The 25290-nt window shown below is 41.8% G+C and overlaps 2 protein-coding genes across 7 annotated transcripts in view; one reads left to right on the forward strand and one right to left on the reverse strand.

Moving 5' to 3' along the window:
* Positions 1–21381, reverse strand: part of zcrb1 (zinc finger CCHC-type and RNA binding motif 1) — a 31063-nt gene extending 9682 nt beyond the window's left edge. The window contains exons 1-7 of one of the 2 annotated variants that reach the window (XM_055650452.1): positions 21242–21381; positions 16883–17001; positions 10782–10810; positions 4756–4867; positions 4533–4640; positions 843–952; positions 686–767 (exon numbers count right to left, since the gene is read on the reverse strand). In XM_055650452.1, the coding sequence (XP_055506427.1) occupies positions 686–767; positions 843–952; positions 4533–4640; positions 4756–4867; positions 10782–10810; positions 16883–16966 (525 nt within the window). In that variant the 5' untranslated portion in view covers positions 16967–17001; positions 21242–21381. Of the gene's footprint in view, positions 1–685; positions 768–842; positions 953–4532; positions 4641–4755; positions 4868–10781; positions 10811–16882; positions 17002–20644; positions 20789–21241 lie in introns of those variants that run through there. The other variant, XM_055650453.1, reaches the window with a different exon arrangement.
* A 240-nt stretch (positions 21382–21621) lies between these two features.
* pphln1 (periphilin 1) overlaps positions 21622–25290 on the forward strand; it is a 73971-nt gene continuing 70302 nt past the window's right edge. For 2 of the 5 annotated variants that reach the window (XM_055650429.1, XM_055650432.1), the window contains exon 1: positions 21772–21912. In XM_055650429.1, coding sequence (XP_055506404.1) covers positions 21906–21912 — 7 coding nt within the window. In that variant the 5' untranslated portion in view covers positions 21772–21905. The other 3 variants (XM_055650431.1, XM_055650433.1, XM_055650430.1) reach the window with 3 other exon arrangements.

Below are 25290 nucleotides of genomic sequence, written 5' to 3' on the forward strand. Positions count from 1 at the left end.
GTAGGGAAAAGAGGTTGGGAGGATGAGAAGACAGCAGTGGTAGGGGGTTGGATGAGGGAGACAGTGGAGGTAGGAGAGAAGCACGATTGAGGACACGGGGCGACTAGGAAGAGAAGGGCCAGAAGGGACAAAAGATGAAGCCATCAAGAGCTAGGACAGCATGATAGAGGATGGATGAAAGGAGCAGTGCACACTCCATTTGTTTTTGTCCTAAATCTAAGCCAGCAGAATTGAGTAATAGGGAAGGAACCTCAAGAAGACCCTAAATCAACAAAGCTTTTGTGGCAAAATTCAATTCATATTTTAACAGAGTTCCTGTTAACATTTAATTTGCTTGTCAACCTTTTTTTGAAAAAAATAACTAACCATAACATGAGCTTTATGACTTAAGGCATTTCATTTCTGCTGTAACTATCTTGCAAAATATACCCAATTAATCTTGCATTGTAGCACAATAGGAATCAATACCACTGCAATTTGAGCGCAAAAAGATCAATAAGGTCCGTAATTCAATTACAAACAGTGGCAGGACAATAGTGCTCCAAAAAACTTTTCTGTCAAGCTGGAGAATGATACACTCATTTACCAAAAATTAAACATAAGTTTATAAACTTAACTTTATGAGCCACTTTTATATGCTTTTCAAAACATTTTATAATTAGAATGAATTCTCAGAATGCAATACCTGAAAAGCAATAGCTTGGCTCAAGCTATCAAGAGCAGGATCTTCCCCTTCATCTTCACTTTCCTCCTCCTCTTCTTCTTCACTGAAATGCAGATATATCTTTTCAGTTTGACACCCTCAAATCAAGCAGTTTAAAAAATATATATAATATACGTACATTTCTTCTGGTTCATTGCTCTTTTTCTTTTTCTTCTTCTCTTTCTTTTTGGGGGGCTCTCGTTCTCCAAGCATATTTTTAGGACAAGCATAGCTCAAATGACCATAATCCTGCAGTTTGAAAAATTACGTAAAGAATTATGGCAACTGCTTGACTCTACTTCTCAACATTTTAATATTCTATAGGCTCATAGCAAAGAAGAAAACGTGGTTTACTACTTCTTATTGCCGTTGAATTAAAGTTATATTGGCTATTTCCGTGAAAAACTATTGTCCAATGCCACCTAATTTCAGTTATAAATTTTAGATTATTACAGATTTTGGGCATTTGAGACTAAAAAGTGCATTGAATTTGCTACTTATGGTGCATTAGGGAAATCCTATAACATAGCTGTGGGACAGAAAATAAGGATCAAGTACAAAATAAATGATAATGTCAAGTAGTGGGGCAGTCTTCTATGTGAATATTAGAAAAAATCTTACGTATATTCCACAGAAGATACAAATATTATCTATACTATTACTAAAACCCTTATCTTGACCACTATATTTTGTTTGTTGTTTTTCAATTTGCGCGAAAACGCTACCCTATATAGCTAGGATTACTCGCCACCTTACTCACCGTTCTCCTCTGCTCCAAGCCACCAAGTTTTGTTCCGATCGGTGGAAGATTACAAAAGTTATGAAGGTTTAAAAAATCATGAGATCAGCAGATTGGTCTTCTCTCCTGTCAGTCACCATGAAGGTAACGCCCCTTCTGGCACCCGCTGGAGAATATACCCCCGGAGGCGGGGCTGAGTCCAGGAACACGTCCAGAAGCCGCCCATCCACCAGCCGCCGAGAATAAAGCTGAAGCAGCCGAGTGCAGTCTGTGTTCCGCGGGCGGGGGCTGTGAGAGCGACAGGCGCTGGGGACGGGTGCAAGCTGAGTGAGTCCAGAGCTGGGTCCTGGAGCCAAGAGTGCGGTCGGAACCGGGGACGTGAACCGGTGAGCCCACATCTCCCCCCCCCCCCCCCTCTACACTCCCCCCTCCCTTGCCCTCCCCCCCCCCCCCCCCCCCCCCCCCCCTCCCCTACATCCCCCCTCCCCAATGGGGTCCCACTTAGTCTAGTTTATAATAAAAATGTATAGCAGGTGCTAGTTTATACCAAAGATAGACACAAAATGCTGGAGTAACTCTGTGGGTCAGGCAACATCTCTGGAGAAAATGGATAGATGATGGTTCAGGTCGCGACTCTTCAGACTATTTATAATCAAGTACTATTGATAATGCATGACATCAATGTTGCAAACTTTACTTTCAATTGTCTCTCTAGTTATTTCCATTTCCTGCTTTTCTTGCAGTGAAGATTTAAATCAATGGTTACATTTAAGTTATCGACCGCATCCAAAGCCCAAACTTCTTCATGATTTATTTTTAATGTTTAAATTATCTAAAGGATCACTCGTAGAGTTAACTGAAAATATTAAAATATTTTAAGCTAAAATAGCTCATACATTCCCACGCAAACTGGTCTGATTGTGAATAAGGCACATGGAGGGCAAACATATTAGTGCAGGAAAAACATGAGTGGAAAATTCAGAGATCAGCCTATCTGAAGTTATAGGTGTGTAAAAATAAGACACCAGCTTCCAAGTGCATTTTAAAGGTCATTTTTTTGTCCAATTCATCCTGTTTATCTTGAGCTTTCCTTCAGTAGCACTTTGGTGATAACTGACACTAAAATACATTAAAAAGGGTACAAATGTGCACAATTATGTTCTGAACAAAACGGAACTATTTATGTACTGAACAAAAGTTAGATCTCTCAATATATATATATCATGTTCAGCAGCTTAGGTGGTATAATAAAGTAATGAAGAAAGAAGGGAAGACTCAATGACTGTGGGAAATTGCAGGTGCCCTGGTTGAGGTTTATGAGTCGTCATTAAATAGTGAGGTGCCGGAAGACTGGAAGGTGGCAGATGTTGTACCCCTATTTAAGTAGGGCTGCAGGGAAAAGCCTGGGAACTACAGGCCAGTGAGTGTAACATCTGTAGTCGGAAAGTTACTAGGGAGTATTCTGAGGGATAAGACATACATGTATTTAGATGGACATTAGCTGATTACAGATCATCAGCATGGATTTGTACAGAAGATTGTGTCTTCCGAATCTGATTAAGATTTTGGGTGATGTGCCCAAAAAGATTGATGAGGGTAAAACTTAGACGTATATATGGATTTCAGCAAGGCATTTGACAAGGTCCCTCATGGTAGGCTGCTCTGGATGGTGAGATCACATGGGATCCAAGGAGAGCTCGCTGACTGGGTAGAAAATTGGCTTCATGGAAGCAAGCAGATGGTGATGGTCGAAGGTTCTTTTTTTGGACTGGAGGCCTGTGACTAGTGGCGTGTCTCAGTGTTTGGTGCTGGGCCATTTGCTGTTTATCATCTATATAAATTATTTAGATGAGAACGTACAAGACATGATTAGTAAGTTTGCAGATGACACTAAAGTTGGTGCTATTGTAAATAGTGAAGAGGGTTGTCAAATATTGCAGCACGATGTTGATTGGTTGGGTAGGTGGGGTGAGGATTGGTTAATGGACTTTAATATTGAGGAGGGGGAGGGATTGCATTTTGGGAAGTTAAACCAGGGCAGGACCTACACAATGGGGACTGTTGTAGAGCAGAGGGATCTAGGAGTGCAGGTAAGTCCTTGAAAGTGGTGCCACAGGTAATAGGATAGTTCAAGAAGGCTTTCAGCACATTGGCCTTCATCAGTATTAAGTAAAGATAAGGGGAGGTCATGTTACAGCTGTACAAGATATTTGTGAGGCCACATTTAGAGTATTGTGTTAGTTTTGATCACCCTGTTCTATGTAAGATGTGTTAAACTGGATAGGGTGCAGAGAAGATTTACGAGGATGTTGCCAGGACTCGAGCTATAGGGAGTGGTTGAGCAGGCCAGGACCTTACTCCTTGGAGCGAAGAAGTATAAGGGGTGATCTAATTGAGGTGTATAAGAGCATGAGAGGAATAGATTGGGTAAATGCAGTCTTTTACCCAGAGTATGGGAATCAAGAACCAGATAACATAGGTTTTCCAGTGAGGGGCGGGGAAAGAAGAAGATTTAATAGGAACCCGAGGGGCAACAAATTTACACAAAGGGTATATTGCAACCGCCTGCCAGGGGAAGTAGTTGAAGTAGGTAACAATCACTATGCTTAGGAAACATTTGGACAAGTACATGGATAAGATACGTTCAGAGGGATATGGGGAAAATGCAGGCAGGTGGGACTAGTGTAGATGGGGCATGTTGGTTGGCATGGGCAAATTGGGCAATAGGGCCTGTTTCCGCGCTGTGTGACTATGAAGTGTTTTTGCTTTGAGGACAGGTTAATGGGTAGCAATGATAAAAGTTTTTTTTTTAAGATTTATTTTAATGATGGCAGATCTGGGTAAATTTAATAGCTTTTTCCTAAAGTATGTTCAGTGATACAACCCTGTCAATCAAACCTAATGAATATGTCTGAAGAAGGGTCTCGATCCGAAACGTCATCTATTCCTTCTCTCCAGAGATGCTGCCTGTCCTGCTGTAACTGCAGTATTTTGTGTCCATCTTCAGTTTAAACCAGCATCCTTAGTTCCTTACTATACTAAATATTTACATTTATGATATATTTTCATTAAAAATGTATTTGTACTCACTCCACATTCATAACATCTGGATTTGTCAGTATAATTGCGCCTTCTAATGAATTCAGATGCTCTGCCATTGTCAACTGCAATGCTCGCCTTTACTGTTCTGCCAAACAACTGTAGTTGAGGACATAAAATGGTTGAAAAATTTGGTTGATAACAAGGAAATTATTATTCATTGAAAAGTGCAATAAAAATAGAATTGGGAGAGAAAAAAAGGTTTCCAGCTCACTTGCTTGTTATTCAATGCCCTAGTACAGTTATAAGCTGATTCCCTATCGAGGAACAGAACAAATGCCACACCTTTGCTTTTCCTGGAATCCTTGTCCCTCAATACTGTAACTCTGCAAACAAAAACGTTAATGTTAGTCTGAATAAAATTTGAAACTCAAAATTTTAATATTCTTCACAGAAGGCAATATAAATAGTAACTACTAGACTAAGTGGGACACGTTGGGTCCCAGCATCACACGGGAGGGCTGGTCCCTAATGCAATATTCCACCTCTCCACCAATTCCAATATTGGCGGCCAGTGGGGTGGGGTGGGGGGTTTCTGGAGCACTAGTATGGGTGTTGTGGGCTGAAGAACTGGACCAGAGGGCTAGTATGGACATTGTGGGCTGAATGGATTCTTGGGCTGGTGGCTCAGTCACTCAAGCCTGTTGTGCTGGCAGCTCACTCCCTCACGGTTGGTGGGCTGACAGTTGATTCACGGCTATTCCTTGAAATTCCATTTCAAGCAGGGTGCAAGGCCACCAAATTCAAGTGCAGTTTCTTACCACTTCAAGCATGGTGCAAGGCCACCAAATTCACGTGCAGTTTCATACAATTTCAAGCAGGGTGCAAGGCCACTAAAGACAGCGAGTCGTGACCTCTCCCTCCTCCATCTTGCAGAGACTGAGCCACGCCCACACTTCTGGGTTTTATAGTCCCTCCCACTAGAAGGGGCGTGGCCTTCATGGCATGATTGACAGGACAGAGAATCTCAACATTTTTTAAACACTAATAACTCTTTTAATTTTCATCGATGGGAAAAATCCTTTTGTCCTGTGCAGCTGAGGGGGACTCCGACCGAGTAAGATGGCCAAAAATCACAGCTGTAAGTGGCAGCGTTTTTTCTAAAATCAATATAAAGCGCAAACAGGAAGTGGTCAAGAGTAGACTTTTAATTATAGAGAAGGCAAGGCAACTTTAATTAGGCAACTTTAATTAGCCAACTCAGCTTTAGCATTTCCAAACCAAAGGCAACACAGCTTTAGCATTTCCAAACCAAAGGCAATGCAGCTTTAGCATTTCCAAACTATATTTTCAAACCACATTAAGGGCACTGACAGGTCAGTAAAATCACACAGTTTTTTGACATATGTTCAGTGTTATTCACAGCTCAGACTGAGAGACGTGACCTTCTCGCTCCCCCATCTTGCAGAGACTGACTGAGGCACTCAACACATCCGGCTTTTATAGTCCCTCCGGAAGGGGTGTGGCCTTCAGGAGAGAGAATCGCAACATTTTTAAAACACTAATAACTATTTTATTTTTCATCGATGCGAAAAAACCTCTTGTCCTGCGCAGCGGAGGGGGACTGAGTGACATGGCCAAAAATCACAGCCATAAGTAGCAGCTTTTTTTCTAAAATCAAAATACAGAGCAACAGGAAGTGGTCAAGATCAGACTTTTAGTAATATAGATATTTTGAGTAAAAATGGTTCACAATGGACTTCACAGCAAAACTAACACTTAATCGCTGTCCCATAAAAGGCCTAATTTAAGGTGTTAAGTAATCTTTTGCGGAAGTTCCTCAGATAAAATAACTTCATCTTTGTGAGGGAGAAGTTCCAAGAATTAGATATAACGTGAATGAAAAGATGGCAATTGTCCTTCATGGTGGCTGCAGGTTTGTGAAATCCAGTCACAGCAGCTTGTGTAAGTAATTGCTGTCCATTTTGTGAAACACAAACTGGAGCCATTGAAATGTGGTGGTAGAGGGAATGCGGTTTTAGGATAGTGGATGGGTTGTAAGAGGTAATTTGTCCTACATGTTGTCATGCTTCAATTTATTGGAAGCACATTCATCTTGGCAGGTAGAGGTTATTCCATCATGTTCCTGACATACAGGTACCTTGCAGATGGAGAAAAAAAAATGAAGTGCCAAGATATGAACCACTCACCGCAGGATACCTAGCGGATACCTAGCTTCTGACCTACTCCAATGCTGTACCATTTGTGTGGCTTGTCAAGTTAACCTTAACTCTTTTCTAGTCAATGTGAATCACAGGCTGTTGCCAGCAGGAGAATGGCAGTGCGAAGTGATTAGATTCTTTCTTGTTTTGAGATGTCATTGCCTGTAATTTGCATTGTACAAATGTTACTTGCCTGGAACTGGTCTTAAAGTTCTGCTGCAAGCAGGAATGAATTGCTTAATTTTCAGTCGTCCCAAAATAAAATTGAACGTACATTCATAGAATCATACAGATATACAGTATGGAAAACCGGGCCTTTGATCCAAGTCTGTAGTGATCATTAAGTGCCCATTTACACAAATCTTACAAATCAAAAATTTCTCCCCCATTCCCCCTACATTCTCATTTGAGACTAATTCCATTTATTATCTTAGCATGGAAGGAAGTTGCTTAAAATTTCAGGGCCAGGATTAAGCCTTGAAAATCTGCTGCAGCGATATTCAGGGACTGGGATAATTGACATCCAAGACAAAACATGCTATTTTAATGCATCGTATAACTGCAATCACTGGAATCTTTTAAGGGTTTGTACAAATTGATTTGGCATCTCCTCTCGTGTATTGGTTTTTCTCACCACACCTCTGGATTTCACCTATTTGATTTACTGATGTCTTTCTGGGAAGTAATTCTCCCATTGTTTTCTGATTGGACCTAGTGCCTTCCATAATGTTTGGGACAAAGACCCATCATTTATTTATTTGCCTCTGTATTCCACAATTGAGATTTGTAATAGAAAAAAAATCACATGTGGTTAAAGTGCACATTGTCAGATTTTATTAAAGGGTATTTTTACACATTTTGGTTTCACCATGTAGAAGTTACTGCAGTGTTTATACATAGCTCCCTCCCTCCCCTTTTCAGGGCACCATGTTTGTGAAAAAGCAATGTCATGTAAATGAAAGTAGTCATGTTCAGTGTTTTGTTGCATATCCTTTGCATGCAATGACTGCTTGAAGTCTGTGATTCATGGACATCACCAGTTGCTGGGTGTCTTCTCTGGTGATGCTCTGCCAGTCCTGTATTGCAGCCATATTTAGCTTATGTTTGTTTTGGGGGCTAGTCCCCTTCAGTTTTCTCTTCAACATATAAAAGGCATGCTCAATTGGGCTCAGATCGGGCGATTGACGGCCACTCAAGAACTGACCATTATTTAGCTTTGAAAACGCCTCTGTTGCTTTAGTAGTATGCTTGGGATCATTGCTTGCTGTAGAATGAACCACCTGCCAATGAGTTTTGAGACATTTGTTTGAACTTGAGCAGATAGGATGTGTCTATACACTTCAGAATTCATTATGCTACTACCATCAGCAGTTGTATAATCAATGTAGATAATGGAGCCAATACCTTCAGCAGCCATACATGCCCAGGCCATAACACCCCCACCACCATGTTTCACAGATGAGGTGGTATGCTTTGGATCTTGGGCAGTTCCTTCTCTCCTCCATACTTTGCTCTTGCCATCACTCTGATATAAGTTAATCTTCATCTCATCTGTCCACAATACCTTTTTCCAGAACTGTGGTTGCTCTTTTAAGTACTTCTTGGCAAACTGTGACCTGGCCATCCTATTTTTGCAGGTAACCAGTGGTTTGCATCTTACAGTGTAGCCTCTGTATTTCTGTTCATGAAGTCTTCTGCGGACAGTGGTCACTGACAAATCCAAACCTGACTACTGAAGAGTGTTTATGATCTGTCGGTGTTTGGGGGTTTTTCTTTATTATAGAGAGAATTCTTCTGTCATCAGCTGTGGAGGTCTTCCTTGGCCTGCCAGTCCCTTTGTAAGCTCACCAGTTCTTAATAATTTTCCAAACAGTTGATTTTGGTAAGCCTAAGGTTTGGCTGATGTCTCTAACAGTTTTATTCTTGTTTCTCACTCATAATGGCTTCTTTGACTTTCATTTGCACAACTTTGGTCCTCATGTTGATTAAATAATATAAAAATTTCCAAAGATGATGGAAAGACTGGAGGAAATAATAGGTGCTGGGAGCTCTCTTGTACCTCCATTAAGAAGGCAATTAAACACGCCTAGCAATTACAAACACATGTGAAGCCATGTGTCCCAAACATTATGTTTCCTTGAAATGGGGGGGGGGACTATGTATAAACGCAGCTGTAATTTCTACATGGTGAAACTAAAATGTATGAAAATACCCTTCCCATAAAATCTGACAATGTGCACTTTAACCACATGTGATTTTTTTCTATTACAAATCTCAAATTGTGGAATACAAAGACAAATAAATAAATGATGGGTCTTTGTCCCAAACATTTTGTAGGGCTCTATATGCCAACCCACACCCACAGTAACGATTCAAACTTTATTGTCATTGTGCAGTGTACAGTACAGAGACAACTTAAAGCAGTTAGCATCTCCCTAGAAGAGCGATAAAGAATATGAGCAATAAATAAATATATTTACGTGCATTCAGTCATAGTAATGCAATTATTTTAAAGTTGTAACACTTAACTACTCTCTGAAATGGGCCTAGAAAGACATTCAATTATATCAACAATTGATGAAACCACTCAGCATTGACAAAGGCGTGGCAAAGTCAGTCACCGGATATTAATAGAAACATAGAAAATAGGTGCAGGAGGGGGCCATTTGGCCCTTCGAGCCAGCACAGCCATTCATTGTGATCATGGCTGATCGTCCCCTATCAATAACCCGTGCTTGCCTTCTTCCCATATCCCTTGACTCCACTAGCCCCTAGAGCTCTATCTAACTCTCTCTTAAATCCATCCAATGATTTGGCCTCCACAGCCCTTTGTGGCAGGGTATTCCATAAATTCACAACTCTCTGGGTGAAAAGGTTTTTTCTCACCTCAGTCTTAAATTACCTCCCCTTTATTCTAAGACTGTGGCCCCTGGTTCTGGACTCGCCCAACATTGGGAAAATTTTTCCTGCATCTAGCTTGTCCAGTCCTCTAACAGGGTCTCCCCTCTGGCTCCCATGAGTCAAAGGGCACAGCGGTGGTTTAAAGAGTACACCTGAGGATTCCTTTCTAAATCACATTACAGCCGATGTGCCACAGTGTCGACAATGTTTTGTCTACACAGATGTAGCAAAATGCCGAATTACATTCCAACTGTTTGTAACCGTGTAGTTTGACATGGTGGGGGGTGGACAGATACAATAGTAGTATTTAAGAGGCTTTTGATAGGCACATGGATTTACAGGGAAAATAGGGATATTGATTATGTGCAGGCACATAAATATTTCTATCATGTCCACCATGACATTAATTCATGCCTTGCCCCAAAAAGGAAAGTATCACACAAACAGATAACATGAAGAGTATTAGCATGCTGATGGGTATGCACTCATAGGTTTCTCTGCTCTTCTACATTTCTCAATCTCCTGTTGTGCATTATTTTCCCAAAATTATTCCATTTGGAAAAGATTGATACATTTTTCTCCTAATCGAGCAGTGTGTCAATTTTGGAGACGCAAGACACTGCAATCCTGGAATCTGGAGCAAACATAAACTGCTGGTGGAACGCAGCAGGACAAGCAGCCTCTAAATATGCTTTTTGACCTGCGTCCTTTTTTCCACAGTTAGTATTCTGCTAATTTTGATATAATTTGGAAACCTCTTAATAATGGCTGCCATTTTTTTATTTAAAATATTGATATAATCAGAATGACAAGGGAGTGTGGAGTATCCCCAAATGCATACAGATCCATCAAGTTGGTTTACTTTCCTTATGTGGCAGGATAATTTCAAATGCTGCAACATTTCTCATTGGAAAACACTGGAACATCATTCTTAAACTTGGAATAACTTAAAGTATGCAACAAATGTTTTTGAGATGATATTCATGGTGCCAACCTCAAATCTAAAGGTAAGATTATCGAATTCCATTTAAATAGCAGAAATTCTGGATCACAGTCTTTCATCAGCAGTTTTCTTTTAAGCATTAATTAGATTACTGTACTTTCATTTCCAAGTGAATTTTTGCATAAAAACTGAAATTTACTGCATAAGAACTTCAACAAAAATATATTCACTTACTTTACAACTGTACCATACTTGGTAAAAATCTGCAAGGAAAGGAGTCATGAATTAAAATCAGGTTTACTCAGAACAAAAATAAAAATAGTGCATTATTAATAGTGCATAATTTCTCATAATTAATTCATAACAATTGTTGATGGGGCAAAGTTAAAGCTTTCACCTGATTGGAACAAATAAAAAAAAAAACATTTGTATTCTTGGTGCTTTGGCAACAATAAATCCTTACAATTCTTTGGCAAACTGGGCAGCAACAGTAAATTCCAATCTAGATGATGGATGAGAATATCCAGAAAATTCTGGATACATTTCAAGTTCGCAGTTGAGTGACTCCCCTTAAGGAATCTCATGTTGCCATTATTCAAGATATCAACCAAAGGTTCAAAACCATGTTTAATAATTTTATGATAAACCACAAATTCAAAATAGAGGCAATGGCTGAAGAGCGCAGCTCCAGCAGTGAGGATTGTACAAAGCTGGTCACGGGAGGCAGAGAAACTCTGTGACTGCTAGACTGGGCGGTTTTCAAGGACTCGGCAACAGAGCTGAATTTACCGACTTCACAACTAAATGTATGGAGTTCCCACCAAGATCATTCAATTGTTCCCTAACCAGAACCCTTGGATGAACCAGGTGGTCCACATTCTACTGAGGACCGTATCTTGGGCATTCAGGTCTGTTGATACAACGTCATATGAGAAATCCAGGTACCTTCTGGATAAGTAGACAAAAGATGCTGGAGAAACTCAGCGGGTGAGGCAGCATCTATGGAGAGAAGGAATAGGCGACGTTTCGGGTCGAGACCCTTCTTCAGACATCAGGATAAGGTCATCAGAAAAACAAGGAGACAATTTCAGTCTAAACTAGAGAATGTGACGGACGTTAGGCAGCCATGGCTGGGCATATTTGACATCACTTCCTACAAGATGAAACCAAGTGGTAGCTCAAGCTACAGCAAGCCATCATTCCTGGTCAAGGTCAATGCTTTCGACGTTCACTTCGAAAGGGAAAACATCATGGTACTCTCTCGGACGCCCCGGCTGAGACCGATGTTAGAAGATTCTTCATGAAGGTGAACCCTTGGAAAGTGATGGTATCCTGGCTGCATTCTTAAAACCTGTGTTGTCCAATTGGCTGAAGTTTTTGCGGATATCTTCAATCTTTCAGTCATTAGTCACACCACTAATCACAGGTTTCCAGTCCAAAATGCAACCTTCCACCATCATGATCTGCTTCCTTCCACGAAGCCAATTTTCTATCCAGTCAGCTATCTCTTCTTTGATCCCATGAGATATAACCTTCCAGAGCAGCCTAGTCAAAGGTCTAGATGTCAGCAGATCTATATCGGTGAGACCAAGCGGAGGTTGGGCGATCGTTTCGCCGAACACCTCCGCTCGGTCCGCAATAACCAAGCTGACCTCCCGGTGGCTCAGCACTTCAACTCCCCCTTCCACTCCGTCTCAGACCTCTCTGTCCTGGGTCTCCTCCATGGCCACAGCGAGCAGCACCGGAAATTGGAGGAACAGCACCTCATATTCCGTTTGGGGAGTCTGCATCCTGGGGGCATGAACATCGAATTCTCCCAATTTTGTTAGTCCTTGCTGTCTCCTCCCCTTCCTCAGTCCCCCTGCTGTCTCCTCCCATCCCCCAACCTTCGGGCTCCTCCTCCTTTTTCCTTTCTTGTCCCCGCCCACCCCCGCCCCCGATCAGTCTGAAGAATGGTTTTGGTCCGACACGTTGCCTATTTCCTTCGCTCCATAGATGCTGCTGCACCCGCTGAGTTTCTCCAGCTTTTTTGTGTAACCTAGTCAAAGGCCTTGCTGAAATCCATATATACGTCTGCAGCTCTATCCTCATCAACCTTTTTGGTCATACAAAAACTCATACAAAACCGTGCTGGCTATCCCTAATCAGCCCATGTCCACCGAAATGCATCCCTCAGAATACTCTCAAGTAACTTTCCTCGCACAGATGCTCGGCTCACTGGCCTGTAGTTCACAGGCTTTTCTCTGCAGCGTTTCTTAAATAGAGGCACAACATCCGACTTCTAATTTGATTAAGGTAGGGCGGTGGATGTTGTGTACATGAATTTTAACAATGCTCTTGATAAGTTCCCTCAAGGCAGGCTGATCCAGAAGATGATGTACGGGATTCATGATGACTTGTTCATATGGATTCAGAACTGGTTAATTTATAGAAGACAGAGGGTTGTGGTGGAAGGCAAATATTCTAGCTGGAGGTCTGTGACCACTGGAGATCTGCAGGGATGTGTGCGGGAACCTCTGCTGTAGATGGGTTGGTGAGTAGGTGAGTAGGTTTGTTGACTAAACCAAAATTGGAGGAATTGCAGACACTGATGAATGCTGTCAGAAATACAGTGGGATTTAACCCAAGCAAGTGTGAGGTGATGCATTTTGGAAGGTTCAATGTAAGGAGAGATTATACGGTGATGACAAGACTCTTAACAGCATTGATGTGCAGAAGGATCTTGGAGTCCAAGTTCATGGCTCACTGAAGGTGGCAGCACTAGAAGATAGGGTGGTTTAGGTGTATGGTATGCTTGCCTTCATTGCAAGGGGCATTTGATATAAGATTCAAGAAGTCATGACCCAGCTTCGGACTTTGGTTAGGCCGTATTTGTAGTATTGCTTCCAGTTCTGGTCGCCCCATTACAGGAAAGATGTGGAGGCTTTGGAGCAGGTGCAGATGAGGTTTACCAGAATGTTGCCTGGATTATAGAGTTACAGCTACAGAATTAGGCTTGGATTGTTTTCTCTGGAATGTCAGCGGTCCAGAGGAGACGAGAGAAGTATAAAAAATTATTAGAGGCATAGATACAGTAGACAGTCCCAGGGAGGAAATGTCCAACACTGGAGGGCATAGCTATAAAATCAGAGGGGGGAAAGTTTAATGGAGATATTATCCTTCCACCACATTCTTGGGTCTTTATCAGTAAACCAGTTATGAATCTATAAGCCAAATCGCTGCAAATCCTGTGCAACTTAATCTTCTAGATAGGCCTACAATGGGGAACTTTATCAAATGTCTTGTCATGTAGACACCATCCACTGCCCTAACCTCATCAATCATCTTTGTCACCTCAAAAAAAATTGATCAAGTTAGTAAGACACAACCTGTTCCTAATTAACCTAATCTCTTCCAAATGGGAGCAAATCCAATCCCGAAGAATCATCTCCCATATCTTAGTACCACTGACACGAGTCGCACGACTTTACCTTCTTAAATAAAGGAACAACATTAGCCACTCTCCGGTCTTCCAGTACCTCGCCTGTGACACAAGAAGACGCATAGATCTTTGTCAAGGTTCCTGCAATCTCATCTCTGGCAGCTCTCAAAACTTGGGATAGATCCCATCAGCCCTTGGGGATTTATCCATTTGATGCTCTTCTAGAACACCAAAACCACCTCCTTCTTAATTTCAAATTGCCCTTCCATATTAGTATTCTTCACACTGATCTCACAGTCTTCCATGTTCTTCACCTTTGTGAAAACAGATACAAGTACTTGTTTAGTACCTCATTTAGTTTCCTGACTTATCTAAGCACAAATTCCCTCCTTTCTCCTTGAATGGTCCTACCGTCGCCCTGGTTACCCTCTTATTGTTAATGTTGTTTTAAAAAGCTTTGGGATTTTATTTGATCCGACTTGTCAAAGCCATTTAGTGGCCCTTTATCGTCCTTCTAATTGCCCCCATGGTAGGCCTATCTAGAAGATTAAGTTGCACAGGATTTGCAGCGATTTCCTTCTTGCTTTATATTCATCAAATACCTTATCTGAATTAATCTTCTTAAAAGGGGGAATTGCATCTGTGTAATGTCTTTCACGATTGCAGGATGACCCAGAGTAAAATTCAGTGGTGTTGCAGGATTGTTACATCTGCTTTAATGCAGGAAATTTTTCAATGTGCAAACAACAAGTTCCTCTAATGGTATAAAGGAATGGATGATCCATTTGGAAATACCAGAGCCGGTTGAGATTTTTGTATTTCTTTTCAACTCATGGACAAAATCCACATGGTTATTTGCAAAAATGGAACCCATGCATCACCTGAAGGTAGCCTAGTTCTCTTTACCCTCAGATTCTCTGAATGGTTGATCAGAAAAGTCATCTGCTGCATTACCTCCTAAGGGAATGCTTCTTCTACTTCTGTGATGTCTGGAGTAGGTTTTGCATCCTTGGAGATGAAAATGCATAACAATATTCTTTTCTAAAAGAGCACTGTCACAGCTATACTAAAAACACTACCTTCCTTACTAATTTGTTTCAAAAAGATTCATTACCCCTTCCTTACATTTAAATCTTGCTGCAATGATCTTGCTTTTCCACTCAATCATCATCAACTAAAGCACTGTGGAACATGTTGATGCTGATCTACCAACATGCTTAACCCTTTTTACAGTTCTATTGACAGCAACCTCTCTGCACTTCATAATTCATGATCCATTTGCAGGGATAACATTTTCTGCAATCAATCAAGGTCAACTTCCAATAGAGCATTGTACTTCAGTGAATGCTAAGATTTTTCCTCAGCCATGCCATATTTTATAGGGGTATACTTTCATTCTTGTCGTCAAATGTGGTCTGTGCAAGTTTCATGGTTAGTTTCAAGGTTTCATTATGTCAAATGGAGACCACTATGTCAAGTAGTTTCAAGTCTGCATCAACAAAGTACTGCTGTCAACCTAATGGATGGTGATCTAGTTGACGTACGTGATATTAAATGTAATTTATTACATATATCACCAAAGGTGGATTGGAGGCTCTTATAATGTTAGTATAGGATACAACAGAGATAGGTTGAATGCTGGAGCTTGTGTATTATCAATAATAACATTATATTAAATGATATTAGCAGAACACGGGGTGGGAGATTGCAACCTTCACGTGGTCCACCCTGTTTCAACGAATGCAATCAACCTGGCGTGCACAAACAGAACAAGTTGTCTTACAACTTTAGGCTGTGCACACCATACGCAAGAAGAAGAAGAAGCAGAACATGGTGGTGCAGCAGTAGAGTTGCTGCCTTACCGCGAAAGCAGCACTGAAAACCAGGGTTCGAACCCGACTACGGATGCTGTCTGCACGGAGTTTGGACGTTCACCCCGTGACCTGCGTGGGTTTTCTCCAAGATCTTCGGTTTCCTCCCACACTCCAAAGACGTACAGGTATGTAGATTCATTGGCTTGGTAAATGTAAAAATTGTCCCAAGTGTGTAGGATAGTGTTAATATGTGGGGATTGCTGGTTGGCACGGACCCGGTGGACCGAAGGGCCTGTTTCCATGCTGTATCTCTAAACTAAAAACTAAATATATTTTTCCCTATTCCCATAATTTAGGCAAAGAATGCTTTGTAAATCAAGTACAAGTACTGTTATAACAAAACAAAAAAAATCACAATTTAAACATTGATACATTGAGGTATATCTGCACAAAAATCAGTAGAAAACTTTGCACAATCAAAATAATTTTAAACATTGACAACATCGCCTGGCCAAGCTGACCCCTGCAACTCCAATCAAGTGCCGCTAGGACAACGGGCCTTTAAGGCCAAGTTAAGACTCTACATTTTTAACAGCTGTGCACAAGATGGCGCGGGAAACATGTGTACTGCCTTTATATTCTTAATCTACTATTCTTACACTCTTGTACTTATGAATGATTATGCCTATATAGAGTAGCATTTTTACTGAACTGTATGCAAAAAAATAATTTCACTGTATCTAGGTACATATGATAATAAAGTACCTAAGAACTCGTTTCGGGGTCTAGAATGTGTATAGATACCGTGACTACAATAATTGCTCTAATTAATTACTTATGGAGCAGGTTGTAGCATGCCAAAGACAGGATAAGTTTAAAATAAATATAAATTATTTGTTCTTTAACGCTGTTCCATTCAAGATCCAGGACAATTTTTGTCATCTACTAAAATATCAAGTCGGTTTAAGCCCCGCATTCCATAATATCATTTGAAAAGCATAAATACTATTGAAGAAAATATTCTTGAAGCAAAGAACATTGTTCAGTGTACAATAATGTAATTCCCAACACATCTATTCAACAATGAATATACGTTTTACCTTGTGCAAATCACTATTAGTCAGTGAAAATGGCAAATTCGATACATATACAGTGCTTTTACTTGGTGCCAGACCTCCACTCATTTTCTTTTCATCTAAAATTCTTCCTTCACAGGTAACTACAAGAGATAGAAAAATCACAGTGATAGATGTAACCTTGTTTGATGTAATGGTAGCAGCTACACAAGTGAATATCTATTCAAGTAGATGCATCTTTACATGTGTAACATTCAAGCTATTTAGAACAAGGCAATTAAACTTTTTCACAGGCTCAATAGTGTTTAAAGCACTCAATCGTCATCAGACATGCAAAAGCATGCACAACAACGTGACAAGGTTTTAGATTAGCAGCTCACATATAAACAACCTTTCTTTATTTAATGTGCAATTCAAACATACCATGACAAATCAAATTAAGCTCACTAAATTTTATTATCTGGATTTTATGGTTAAAACTGTCTTTTTTATATCCTCATTCTCAAAATTAACCAATTTTGCACTGACAAATTATCCAAGGTTACAACGAGCTTGAATTGAGAAGACATTAGTCAATATATGACTTCTGCATCCAAGTTTTTAGTAATTCTTCATATTCAGTGTGATACTGAAATATATTGTTAATATTTTGGACTATCTTCTAAATCTTATTTTCATTTATAAAGTTACAAATTACTAGAAACAGCTTTCAGAATTATTATAATTATAACTAAAACCGCAAAAAAGAAAGTCAAGAAACATTTTGGATGGAAACATACACCATGGCACAATGAGTCCATGCAGACCATCAAGTACCCATTTACAATAAAAGCACAAAAAACAGCTGGATGAACTCAGCAGATTAGGCATCATCTGTGGAAGGAGATGGACAATGGTGCTTTATTATCACTGCACAGTGAAATTCTTTTTGCATAGATCACGAGTCGCCATATTTTGGTGCCATTTACAAAAGGTCCGAAGTCCAGACCAGGCGCTCGATGCACTGGAGCAGTTCCAAGTAAGCCACAGGCTTCTTCAGGACGTCCTCCGTCGCGCTCAACCACCTCGGCCCATGGACCAATGTCCCTCTTCTTGCCCGAAAGCCAATGTTATCTGGAGGAGTCACCTGCAGCCGACCTTGAAGGCCCTGGAGACAATACCCTGGTACCTCTTCTACCGCGCATTCATCGCGTCTGCTTTCGCCAGCGGCTCCCTCCTCGGCTTTGGGGCTGAGCTTGGCAGCTTCTAACAGTAAACTATTTTTAATCAGACTTTATCTTGCACTAAATGTTGTACACTTTACATCTGTACACGATGGTCAGATTGTTTATAGTCTTCTTTGACTGGATAGCATGCAATAGAAGCATGGTATGGCTCCAGCATATCTATCCATTCGCCGGCAAAACCATCAGATAGCTGTGCTTCTATTCCCTGCCTTCAAACAAAAGCTGAAGCAGGAAGATCCGGAACAGAAAGTTGTTCAGCATTGTCTGCTGACACAGATGACATCCAACATGACTGCTTTGAGTCAGTGGACTGGTCCCGATTCAGGGAATCTGCGGTCAACCCGAATGAGTACGCCACTGCCGCAATTGACTTTATCAGCCAGTGAGTAGTGGAGTGCGTGCCGAAGGACACAATCCGAGTGTTCCCCAACTGGAAATCATGGATCAAGCTTGAGGTACATTCCCAGGTGAAGGCCAGGTCCACTGCATACAAGACAAACGATCCCGAGTGGTACAAGAAACTCACTATGATCTTCGCAAAGCCATCTGGAATGCCAAGAGACTATACTAGGACAAAGTTGTGTCACACTATAACCATTCAGACATCCATAGACTGTGACAAGGCCTGAAAACTATAACTGGCTGCAAATCGCTGGTGATAGTGCAGCCCTTCTGATGAAGTGAATGCATTCCATGCTTGCTTTGCCAAGAAGGCCATCGGGTCGACGACATCCATCCCATCAGACTCGAGTGTGCCTTTTCCCGGGATCACTGTTGCAGAAGTTAGATTGGCCTTCCTGAGAGTGAACCCATGGAAAGCAACTGGCCGGAGAGTGTCCCTGGCCCCAGCCTTAGGGACTGCATGTATCAAATGGCGGGAGTGTTCATGGACATTTTTAATCTCTCCCTACTTTGCTCCAAGGTACCCACCTGCTTCAAGAAGACTATTAGCATCCCGGTGTCAAAGAAAAGCAAGTGCTCATGGCTTAATGACTGTCCAGTGGCCTTGACATCCACTATCATGAAGTGCTTTGAGAGGCTGATTATAGAACACATTAAATCCAGCCTACGAAGCAGCCATGATCCACTATAGTTCGCCTCCTGCCATAATAGGTCCACAGCTGATGCCATCTCCCTGGCTCCCCACTATCCCCTCTCATCCTTCTAAATTCCAGTGAATACAAGCCCAGTCGACCCATTCTTTCATCATGTCAGTCCCGCTATCCCAAGAATTGGCCTGGTGAACCTGCGCTGCACTCCCTCAATAGCAATAATGTCCTTCCTCAAATTAGGAGACTAAAATTGTACAGGTGGGGTCTCACCAGGGCTCCGTACAATTGCAGTCGGACCTCCTTTCTCCTAAACTCAAATTCTCTCGCAATGAAGGCCAACATGCCATTATCTTTCTTCACTGCCTGCTGTACTTGCATATTTACTTTCAGTGACTGATGTACAAGCACACCCAGATCTCGTTGCACCTGCCCTTTTCCTAATCTGATACCACTCAAATAATCTGCCTTCCTATTCTTGCCACCAAAGTGGATAACCTCATATTTATCCACATTATACTGCACCTGCCATGGTTTTGCCCACTCACCCAACCTATCCAAGTCACCCTGCAGCCTCTTAGCAACCTCCTTGCAGCTCACACACTGCCACCCAGCTTTGTGTCATCCGCAAAGGAAATTTTACATTTAATTCCCTCGTCTAAATCGTTAATATATATTGTAAATCTGGGTTACCAGCACCGAGCCTTGCGGCCCCCCACTAGTGAGTATGCTTCCATGCTGTATTTTCTCTAGTATTCATTCAGTTTCACCTGTGTACACAGGCTTTTTGATCTCTCAAACAACATACCTCTTTCTTTATAATCTTTATCTTTAGGCTTTCTTTGATTTTACCAACCGACATTTTTAATGCTCTAAATCCCAATTTATTTTAAAATGTTACCCACTTTAATACTCTTACTGGCCTTTGGTAGTGCTGAGCGTGCACCTTAATTAGTTTGTAATTTAATTTCCGCACACATTCCAAAGATTTGCAAACTGGTTGGTAGATTAATTGGTCACCACAAATGGCTTCTCGTGTGTAGGTAAGTGATAGAACTTGGGGACGTGGACGAAATTGATATGAAGTCAAGGAAAATAAAATGGGATAAATGTAGGATTAACCTGAATTGTGGTTGATGGTTGGCGGGATTTCTGTGGGTCTACTCTCTGTTAAAAATATTTCTTCCCTCCCATTCTCATACTTCATTCTCATCCCCTTTCTGTCCTGGGCCTCCTCCACTGTCAGAGTGATGCCCAATTCAAATTAGAGGAACAGCACCTCATATTTGGCTTGGGCAGCTTATAACCCAGTGGTATGAATATAGAGTTCTCTAACTTTAAGTAACCTTTGCTTTACCTCTCTCTCCGTCCTTCTCTGGCTAGTATTACTGTCCTCCTGATTAAATATTACTGAATGGGTGTGCTGCGTTGTCACCTTCCCCTCAGCTAACAATGAACCATTCTACATTCCCTTATGAGCATCCACTTGATCAGTCGTGTTCACACTTTACCCTCCTATACCTCGACTCCCTCACCCGTGACTCTGTCTGAAGAAAGAATCCAAGGTTATAGAGAGCAGAGCTCTATGATCTTTGGAAAGAAGGGTCTCGACCCGAAACGTCACCCATTCCTCTCTCCAGAGATGGTGCCTCCAGCGGGATACCCGAGTTACTCCAGCATTTTGTGTCTATTTCCTCCAGATTGATTCCTGTGCATTTGCGAATTTAGCATAAAGATAGCACATGTGTCTGCAGTTCCTCGCAAAGATCTTATATAGCTCCGCTATAAGATCTTTGGTTCCTCGTACCTCTCTCTCAACTTCTTTTTCTTTCGACCCGAAAAGTTAAATTCCCTTCACAGATGTTGCCTGGCCGCTGGGTTCCTCCAGCAGTTTCGAACATATGCAGTTTATTCTTTTTATTTAGAATATTCGGATTTATCTTCTTATTAATTGTATATCCGTATGCACACTTCTCCCTTCTCTTCAAGTAACACGCTAATTCTTCTTAAGGAGAAGTGTATTCGCTTGCTCTATTGACTAGTCTCGCGTGAGACAGAAGGGAATTAGGCATGGTATTAAACCGAGATATAAATGTCAGATTCTTTACCTGAATTCCCTAACTCATGCGGCTCTCTTTCTGTTACGTTGACTCCATATTAGCCCAATGCATCAAACGATCTCGGGCGCCATGTTGTTTCAGAGATCTCTCCTCCCCTGTGTCCCGCGTGATTTGAAGCTCGCTGGGTAAACACTTCAGTGGAGTACAATTCTTCTAATATAATTGCAAAAGCCGTGCGGTGGTTTATATTGTCGCCTATCTTTTTGAGCACTCCATGCAATGCGTATAAACTGGCACGGAGGTTGACATTTTATTCCGGTTTTCTGATTCCATCTGTGTGGTGGTAAGATTGAGGGAGGAAGGTTTTATTCAGCGAAGATGGAGTAACTCAGCGGGACCGGCAGCATCTCCAGGGAGAAGGAATGGGTGACGTATCGGGTCGAGACCCTTCTTGAGACCATTCAGCACAAAAGGTGCCAAGATCATTCGGGGGACGGGATTAAACCTCCAGAAGAAAAGCGAAACTAAAGCAGGTCTCCTTCCCTGCGAGGAAGTGAAGTGAAGCGATTGGTACGTCCCTTTGCGCGGGACGAGCGTCCAAGTGACGCGCGCGGTTTCCGGCGGAGTCTCGCGCGGAGCCGGTTACAGAGGGAAGCGTTTTCCGAGCGAAGGTCACGCGCGATTAACGCCCACCCCTTCCCCCACTCTCTCCATGCGAGGTAAAGGCGTTTCCCTGGCAACTGGTCGCGCTCGTTCAGAGGCCGTTGAATGCGGTGGTTGGGGGCGCGTGCGCGGCCCCCGGGGGGATGGGGGGATGGAATGCGTTGGGAGCTGAGTTTGGATCAGGTGACTTCCCGCCCCGCGGATGTGCGTCCCGGGCCAACGCGGGCTCCATTCTCCCAAGCTGAGGGCGCTCGATCATAGTGTTGAGGTAAAGAGCTGTGTACTGGGGGTACCGTTGATGATTATCGACTCGGTATCCACCACCATATTATTATCTCTAGGCCGCGTTTCGTCTTATTTTGGGTTTTTCTTAAATATACTACTATAGTGCCACAAACTAAAAGTCGACTTTGTCTCCAACCGGCGGTGGATGGAGAGATCCCCTTCCCCATCACTGCCCCTCGGCCCCTTTCCCTTCTCGTCCCTTTTGTTTCCTTCCAACCAGAATGTGAAACCAGGCGTTTCGAGCCAGGAAACGTGTCTTGTTTGTTTTGACACTGTTTTGTAGTTAATTTCCCATTGGTTGTTAGGCCAAGGGATATAGATGACAAAGATACAAGAAGGGAAGGGTCCCAGAGCAGAAAGGCAGGGAAGAGGTTGTAAGCACATACTATTGTCAAAGAGAGCACAATTAGCAGTGATGGCAGGCAGGTACATGGTAAAGAGGGGAAGGACCAGTGGTTTCAACTATTTATTTCAATGTTGGAGGCTTAACGGATCAGGCTGACGATCTCAGAATGTGGATTGCATTGGTGAAGTGGGATATTATGATCATGAGAAAAACATGGCTGTGAGAAGAGTAGGACGGACATTTCAATGTCCCAGCGCATTGATGCTATAGGTGGGATAGAAATACAAGCAAAAGAGGATGAGTGAGTTGACTTTTTGATCAGGGACCACATACCCACAATGGGTTTAAGAATATATTCTTTGGGGATTGTCCAGTCAGGCTATAAAGGTAGAATGAGGCAATAAGAAAGGAATGATTACATTGATAGGACTATATGCTAAGCTTACCAGTAGTCAGTATGAGTTACAGGTGCAGATGTGTAGGGTGATTGTAGGTAGTACTAAAAATAACAGTGTAGGATAAGTAGGAGATTTCAGCTTCCCTTGTAATGACGGAATCACCCATCCTGTAAAGGGTTTGGTTGGGCTGGAGTTTGTTTGTGTCCAAGAAAGAGAATCCTTAGTAGAGCCCTCGTATATTGAGGGTCGACAGTGGATTGTCTCTTTGAAAATAGGACAAGTAACTGAAGTGTAAGTGGGGGGGAGCACATTGTGAACTGTGACCATAATCCTATTAAGGTTGTAATGGAGAATGATATGACAGGCCCACAAGTTAAGGTTCTAATTTGGGAGGCATTCGGTGGGAAATTGTAGATCGGGTGAGATTCTTTGCAGGTAAGGGGATGGCTGTCAAATGGGACACTTTCAAAAATGAGATAACAAGAGTTTAGGTATATCGATGATGGTGGTGGTTGGATGGGCTGGGACTTATTTTCTTTGGAATATTGAGGCTGAGGAATAACCATTTGAGGGGTACAAGATAATGAGGGTGTGGATAAAGTGAATGCTCAGTCTTTTTCCCAGGGAATAGGATTCTAAAATACCATACTTAAAACATAGGCTTAAGATGAGAGAGAAGAGACTTAAGAGAGACGTTGGGGGCGACATTTTCACTCAGAGGGTAGTCTGCATCTGGATTGAGCTACCAGAGGAAGCTGTATAAATGGATCTAGCCCAATATATCAACTTAGTTGACACAAAATGCTGGAGTAACTCGGCGAACAGGCAGCATCTCTGTAGAGAAGGAATGGGTGACGTTTTGGGTCGAAACCCTTCTTCAGACTCTTCAGCCGAGATATCAACTTGGTTAGCACTCAAAGGAATGTCTAGGAGTGAAAGGGTGTAAAAAGTCACGGCAGGGATCTGTAATAGATGTTGAAAACGGGTAGAATATTTTCAGATTGGTTTATTGTCACAATAAATCGGGATGCAATGAAATTTCTTGTTCATTTAACTTGTGGGCTGAACAGTATACATAACGTAATGATATTTACAAAAATCAATGTGAGTGTGAAACAGCAAAATGGTGCAATTTTGTAGGCCAAGATTTATGGAGTGTAAAAGAATATTAAAGTACAATAATAATAGAAATTGTCTGTTTTTTATTTTTTTTTTAAAGTTTGCACTATCTTTGCAGTGTCAGGACCAGTGCTGCATTTGGTGGTTGTTTTTCAACCACCATTCTCTATTAAGACCATGACATCTAGTTCATCGTGTTGCACTGTGTATGGAAGTGGCTGATCAGAACAGACTGGGCTCAATGGTTGCTTTTATACAGGTGACATTTGGTGGTGGTGGTGCAATGTGACTTCCTGTGGCTTGGGAAATGGTGAACTAAAGGCTGCTCATTCTGAATGGTCTTTGAAGAGTTGTTTTGAGTATTTGATGAAGGCAAGTTAACAAATCCTCTTGCTTTCCTGTGGTTCCAGATGGCATCACATGTCATATTTAAGACTTCCACATAGAAAATTGACTAGTAGTGTGAATCAGCAATAAACCCACCTAGGATAAATCAATGCATTTGAGGTTTTGGTGTGGTTTGTTTATTTGATCTAATTGAATTTTGTTCTGATTTATAAAATATTGATAATATTTTCATTTATTAAATTGCTTACACATGACTTCTATTTATGAGAAAGATTTTGGTTGCTAATCATAGAACATTTACCACCCAAAATCCAGCATCAGTGTATCACTCCATAGACAGATTGCCATTTGTCCCGTGATGCATAAAGCCGCAGCGAGATTTCTGACGGGTACCCGTAAAAGGGACCACATCACCCGATTCTGGCCTCTCCACTGGCTCCTGGTACGGTACAGAATAAACTTCAAGCTACTCTTATTCGTATACAAAGCACTTAATGGGCTTGCCCCCACTGCCCCCCATATCAAAATTCTTCCAACCCACCATTCTACCTCCAGGTCCCTCAAGTCGATCGACTTGGTGCTACTGACTATCCCGCGGTCTGGTTTAAGCTCAGGGATCACCGCGCTTTTGCGGTTGCAGCACCTAAACCGTGGAACATCCCTCTCCTCATCAGAACTGCTCCCTCCATCCACTCCTTTAAATTGAGGCTTAAAACCTATTTCTACTCCCTAGCGGGTTTTTTTAGGCCCTCTGAAGGGGCGCAGTAAACAGTTTATGTATATATTGTTAGGTCTGTGTACCTTAGTATGTAGCACATTAGTATCTGCTCTGATGTACAGCACTTCGGTCAACGCGAATTGTTTTTAAATGTGCTATACAAATAAAATTGATTGATTGATTGATAAAGTGGACATAATGCTGCGTCAACTTTATAGTT

The sequence above is a fragment of the Leucoraja erinacea genome, chromosome 19 (assembly GCF_028641065.1).
Source record: "Leucoraja erinacea ecotype New England chromosome 19, Leri_hhj_1, whole genome shotgun sequence".
NCBI classification, from domain to species: Eukaryota; Metazoa; Chordata; class Chondrichthyes; order Rajiformes; family Rajidae; genus Leucoraja; species Leucoraja erinaceus.